Raw genomic sequence first — 6329 nt, forward strand, 5'->3', positions numbered from 1 at the left:
GTAGTGCTCTGGACACACACACACACACACACACACACACACACACACACACACACACAGAATCAGATTCCACATTCAGAGAAAGCTTTACTGGCATGAATAAGATATTGAGTGTTGCCAAAGCATATTACAACAGTACAGGATAAAATAAGCTATGATACAGATTAATACACACACTGTTGATACACTCACACACACACACACACACACACACACACACACATACCTGCATACACATTCACTGTAGCTGAATACACACACACTGTAAACTTGTAGCACAGTGAAGATTATGCAGCAAAAAAGTCTTATATTTTGGTGAAATGCACCCAAATTTTTCAGTTATTTTCTTTTACTGATGAATTTTAGGAGTTAATTTCCAAAATGAAGTAGGCCTAAGCATTTTGTAAAAAAAAAAAAAAAAAAAAAAAAAAAATCATTATCTTAAGTTCAATAGTCTGTTTATAAAATATTGAGGCTCAAGTGTTTAAAAGTGTTAACCAAGAACCTCAGTTACTCCTTTCCCTTCAAAAGTAACTCGTGCTTTCAACCATTTTGTAACAGTATTGCTGTTTCAAACGGAGGATAAATCACATTTTGCAGCGAAACTGACATTATTACCTTGAGGGTTTGTATCTTCTCGGGTGGAGGGGGGATTCATGACTGTCAGCTCCGTCAAATAAAAACGATACTGATGAGTAATAACGTTGTTTGAACCCAGAAGTTGTGAGAAACCAGCTATTACTCTCTCTCTGCTTTTCGCTTTAGCTGTGTTATGTTCAGTTATACTGTTGTAATATGGCCTGAACCGCCTGAGCCGCCTGGCACCTGGAGTATTTCAGCCGCATTTTCCGCAGCAATTACCTGATTATAAAGTGGTCTCACCGGGTGCACGTTGATGAGTTTGCTTCACGCATGCGCACAAGTATGTTTCCTCAGGCTCTGTCCTTGGTCCAAATACTAAACGCCATTTTTACCTTTTTCCTCCCTCACCAGAGAAGACTTGAGGCAAAAGCGCTTTGACTTGCTTGGTAAGTCAATCTGACCTTCCCCTAAAGTTGAGGTAATGATATAAAAATATTGGAACGCGTCCATCCTCCGGCCGGACATGTGACACCTGTGGGCGGGGCGCAGGTGTGGTGGGGAAGGTAAATGCGGAAGTAGCCGTAAGTTTGAGAAAACCTGCATTGGGATAAGCTTCAAAAACACCTTGAATGAGGAGTTTTATGCTGCCGAACAAGCGACTCTGAACAGTGAGTTACAGTACAAGTATTACTTATATGAAGTTAGTGTTAGTTTATAGTTTATTACAGAATTAGGTCGGGTTCTTTGTCCAAAAACAGCAACCCTAGCCTTGTTGTTCTCTTTACATGGTCCCCAAAATGGGGGATTCGGTTGAAGGTGGGTTCCCATGCATGAGAAATAGTTTAATTTAACCAGTAGTTTTTCAATATTGCACAGTGTTTTACAGTTTGAATTCGGCTGTACTTTGAATTCCTGTCAACCAACAGTTCAGACAGAGTTTATCTGCACAGAATCAGATCTAACCTGGAAAACCTCTTCAGTGGTTGCTGCAGGACAAAATCTTATCACATAGTGGGCTGTGGGCTAATACATACACTAACATAATACTAATACATACCAATATGGGGGTTCATGACTAGAAAAAGTTGGGGAACCCCTGCTGTAATATTAGCATGATAACGACTAAGTCTATTACTTTTCACTGGACATTATATGGAGATATTGGTAGGCGTGGTGCCAAATATGAGTAATAGGCTAGTGCAATTATGATATAATATATATGTAGGCTACAGTATTACTTGATTAAATGGTACATGCATTATAAAAGTTACGGATGAATATGTTGTAGTAATTTTTCTGTTATCTGTATTAGTTTCTGAACAGTACAAACCGGTGTTCACTGCTTTTATAATGAGTCCTATAGAGAAGTGACTGGGACAAGGACATCCATCTGTCCTTCCTTCCTTCCTTCCTTCCTTCCTTCCTCCTTTCCATTTTCTTATTCCCTTAGTCCCAGCCGCCCTATCCATCCACCAAAACTCCTTTTTTTCCCCCTCTATCCCTTCCTTACTTCACATTTTCCTTTCCCACCCTCCTTCCTTCCTTCCTTCCTTCCTTCCTCCCTTCCCTTTCTCCCCCAATCTATTTGCTTTACTTAATGGGTTTGTTTTAGAGGGGCATGCTTAGGTAACATTCATACTAGGGTTCGACTGATACAAGTTTCTCAAGTTCTACACCAATATTGAAGCTAGTGATAGCTGGTATTTTGAGCCAAAACTCTGTATGTTCAAATTTGACAATTTTCATGCAAAAAAACCCCCAAAATTAAAAGTATTCAGTGTAACCCTCATCATGGGAAACTAAAACTCTCCACTGAAACCCAAGTTGATGAAAGTCTTTTTTCTTTTTGTTATTGTTTTGAAAAGCCAATATCTCTATTAATGCCATACCAGTTACAGTTTGTGATGCCTCTGTATCTGCTGTTAGTCTCCAGCAGCAGTTCTCTCTGGACCGGTCCTGACTGTTTCCTCCTGACCCCCCCCCCCCTCCAGTTGTGATGGCTCTGTGTGACCGCCTGTCTCACTGTAAACTGGCTCTGGCCTTCGCTGTGCTGATGGATCTGCTGGGAGGAACCGCTCTGCTGCTGGGAGTCTTCGCCCCGCTGGAGATCAAAGGACGAGACTTCGGAGACCTACTGGTCTACACTGGTGAGTCCGTCTGGAACTGAACTGATGATACCTCGTCTGTCACTACACATCAACGAGAAAAGATGAACTAAAGATGAACTAGAAAAACATAAACTAGAAAAGATTAACTAGAAAAGATTAACTAGAAAAATGTAAACTAGGAAAAACAAAAGAGAAAAGATGAACTAGATAAACAAAAGATGAACTTGAAAAAAAACCCCAGAGGAGATGAACTAGAAAAACATGAACTAGAAAAGACAAACTAGAACAGTGGTTCTCAACATAGGGTCCGAGGACCACCAGGGGTCCTTGAGGGGCTTCCGGACGGTCCCCAGCAAACTGATGACTTGTTAAACTTCATCATTATTTAATTTACAAGACGTTAACACAATTGGAGAATGTAGAAGAATGACTATTTTGATCATAGTTTCACTGTTATCTCTCTACCTACTACGGAGCCCCTAAGGGGACATGGGCAAAAAATTTTTTTTTTAACTTTCTGGTGCGCACGGGATAGTTTCTGGTGCACACCAAAAACGTAAAGATTTTTTTTTTTTTGCCCATGTCCCCTTAGGGGCTCCGTAATCTACAATACAGACAGGCATGGAATTCTGGACAAAATCATATCTGACAATAAAAATATTCTCAGATTTGGGTCCAAGAGACAAAATCTCATCACATGGGGGTCTGTGGCTCTAATGTGGACTAAATGATATGATATGAAAAAGGTTGAGAATCACTGAACTAGAAAAACAAACTAGAAAAGATGAACTGGAAAAACAAATTCGAAAACATGAACGAGAACAACATAAACAAGAAAACATGAACTAGAAAAAGGTGGACAGGAAGACTGAATCCAGCTGCTCCTGGAGGCTGATGGATGTTCTCAAATCTCGTCTTTATTGATACAGAAAAAGGTCTGAAGGATTTGGAAAGATGAAAGTCCACATGAAACAAAAATCATTTTCACACTCATAAGGAAAACAGCTGTCAGATGTGCTTAAATAGTTTAATTCATGAGTCGCAGAGGGAGAAGTGCACAAATTTAGCTTTCATCAGTATACTCACTGGTTTGATTCAAACAACTTACCTTTAATTTAATCTAGAATCAACTAAACAAGTAGAATAAAAAAAAAAAAAAAGCAACATAATTTCACCACATGAAATACATCTTTGTAACAATTTACAGTGTATTCACCTTTCCTGTTATGTAGTTTAGTGATTCTAGTAGGGCTGCAACTAACGATTATTTTCATTGTCGATTAATCTGTCGATTATTTTCTCGATTAATCGATTAGTTGTTTGGTCTATAAAATGTCAGAAAATGGTGAAAAATGTGGATCAGTGTTTCCCAAAGCCCAAGATGACGTCCTCAAATGTCTTGTTTTGTCCACAACCCAAAGATATTCAGTTTACTGTCATAGAGGAGGAAAGAAACCAGAAAATATTCACATTTAAGAAGCTGGAATCAGAGAATTTTGACTTATTTTTCTTAAAGAATTACTCAAACCGATTAATCGATTATCAAAATAGTTGGCGATTAATTTAATAGTTGACAACTAATCGATTAATCGATTAATCGTTGTAGCTCTAGATTCTAGCAAAAAGAAAAACTGAAACCTGTTTCACTTTTGAGAATTTACTAATTTACTGTCTGATCATCTAATTCCTTATCTTTGTCTTCATGCTAACCGATGACAGTCAGACTCAGAATACTCAGAGTCAGGTTCTAGTTGGGCTTTCCTTGTTTAAATTAGTGTGTGAGTGTTTCCCGGACTGACCCGAGGTCTGTGCAGGCGCTCTGCTGGTGCTGATGTCTCTGGGCGGATGGGTGCTGTGGTACAGCGGGAACATCGAGGGCCTGACGTCCCGCAAGGAGCTGGGACACATCGGCAGCGCCGTGGACCGACTGGCCCGCAACCTCAGCCGCAAGATCCGCATCTACAGGAGCCACCTGTGATCCTGCAGGAGGGGGGCGGGGCTTAGGCAGGTGAGGATCCTCGTACGCAGGAAAGTTTGGAAACGTATGGAACATGAATGTGATCATCTGTAGGTGTTTGGAAAGTTTGGGAATCCCGCAGTCAGTTTGGAGTGAGCATGAGAAAATAATGTTGTAAAGTCCTGAAACACTTATGACTTCTCATTTGTTTAGTTGTAGTAGTTGTAGACTCTCTGTTGTTTCAAGTATTGTGTTTAGGATTAGACTTAGGTTTGTATTTGTATCAATTTGGTGATATATCAGGCCGATATTAAGGCAATATTCAGGCCTTTTTATTAATTATCAGATATCAGGCAGTCAGTGTCGTTCACTTCTGATATGATGGAGGTTCCTCCTGAACACAGCTACAGTCTGGAAAACCTCACATTTTATTTTATTTTATTTGCATATTTTAATTTTTCACTCAGTTGTTCATTTAAAGGCAGCACTGTATCCCGGGGTTTCTCCACCATTGAATAGGTGTGGTGGGTCTCTCTGACTTCAAGAGCTGCTGACACTAAAAGAGTTTCATCAGCCAGAGTTTTACTGTCCCATGATGCTCTAAATGTTGCTTCAGAGGCTTTTCCACCCTGAAAAGAAGAAAACTCTGGAAGAAACACTGAATACTTGGAATTTTTGGGGCATAAAATAAGTCAAATGGTCAAATATAACAATATTGAAACCCAGAATGAATGAAAATTTCTGGATATCGGTAGGTCCAATACGAAAATATTGGCATCTGCCTTCAAAAACCCACATTGGTCGAAACCTAATTGTGAGATTTGTTGCTATAGGGAATCATCTATAGAGTGAAATAGACGAGCTGATCAGAATACATCAAATCACTCACCAAAATCTTCAAATCTGACCAGTAATAAAGACCTGGCAATTCAGTATCGAGTATTAAAATATAAAATGTGTCGGGAGCCTCTGTATGGTAAATAAGTAAAGCCAGGATGTTGTTTTTCCAGAATGATGTCTTTATAAATTGTATTTATTTCTCTTTCATACTTTCTTCTCCTGATCTTTACAGGCTTTTTCCGTTTTCTTGTGGTCTGAAGATGTTGTGGACCGATGCTGCCTTGGATATGTCCTGTAAATTAATTTCAAGATGAAAACAGTCTAGTGCTACCTGGATCTGTCAGTGTTAATATACAGATGATATACAGATAAAACTGTAATAATGTAATAATGTAATGTCTCTGTACTACTGAAATACACACAAATATGAGTGTTACATGCATGTCAAATACGTTTCAATTATATCAGGACAGTTGCTCTTCTGTTACATGGCCATGGTGCTGATATTTTATCATCATTTTTTTTTTTTTTTTTTCATAGTGTCAGTTTTAGATGTGAGTATCATTGTGGCCGATTTCAGCAGCGGTCTTGTTCTGTTATCAACTTCAATAAAAGCCTTTTTTATAAACTGTAAAACCATCTGGATTACTTCAACGAGTTTCCCAGCTCTCTTTTATTTCCACACACAAACAAGATATTCGTTTGAAATAGACTTCCAATCACATTTTCATTCAAATCAGATTCATTTTATTGGTCAAATACCACAAACGTACAGCCAGGAATTTGAATTGGTGTTACTGGTCCTGAGACAGAAGACATTAGAGAAACAGTGCATGTTAGTA

The 6329-nt window shown here is 39.0% G+C and overlaps 1 protein-coding gene across 2 annotated transcripts; it reads left to right on the forward strand.

Moving 5' to 3' along the window:
• Positions 1 to 1134: 1134 nt before the first annotated feature.
• Positions 1135 to 6119, forward strand: LOC139664611 (transmembrane protein 238-like). 2 transcript variants are annotated; one of them, XM_071543516.1, is made up of 4 exons: positions 1135 to 1250; positions 2574 to 2729; positions 4505 to 4698; positions 5720 to 6119. In XM_071543516.1, the coding sequence occupies exons 2-3, from the start codon at positions 2579 to 2581 to the stop codon at positions 4666 to 4668; spliced, it is 315 nt and encodes a 104-aa protein (XP_071399617.1). In that variant the 5' UTR covers positions 1135 to 1250; positions 2574 to 2578; the 3' UTR covers positions 4669 to 4698; positions 5720 to 6119. The 2 variants fall into 2 exon arrangements, with proteins under 2 accessions (XP_071399617.1, XP_071399622.1); XM_071543521.1 differs by having other exon boundaries at positions 1136 to 1250; positions 2509 to 2729.
• Positions 6120 to 6329: the final 210 nt, after the last annotated feature.

The sequence above is a fragment of the Centroberyx affinis genome, unplaced genomic scaffold (genome assembly GCF_046629955.1).
Source record: "Centroberyx affinis isolate AG114_WGS23_722 - 3 ecotype Tasmania unplaced genomic scaffold, CSIRO-AGI_Caff_v1 ptg000238l_1, whole genome shotgun sequence".
NCBI lineage: Eukaryota > Metazoa > Chordata > Actinopteri > Beryciformes > Berycidae > Centroberyx > Centroberyx affinis.

What these genes read in the sequence shown, in the direction of transcription:
- LOC139664611 (XM_071543516.1), top strand. Translation starts at nt 2,579, where the DNA reads ATGGCTCTGTGTGACCGCCTGTCTCACTGTAAACTGGCTCTGGCCTTC. An exon ending in AGACCTACTGGTCTACACTG is followed by an intron (nt 2,730 to 4,504) that starts GTGAGTCCGTCT and finishes AGGTCTGTGCAG; the next exon opens with GCGCTCTGCTGGTGCTGATG.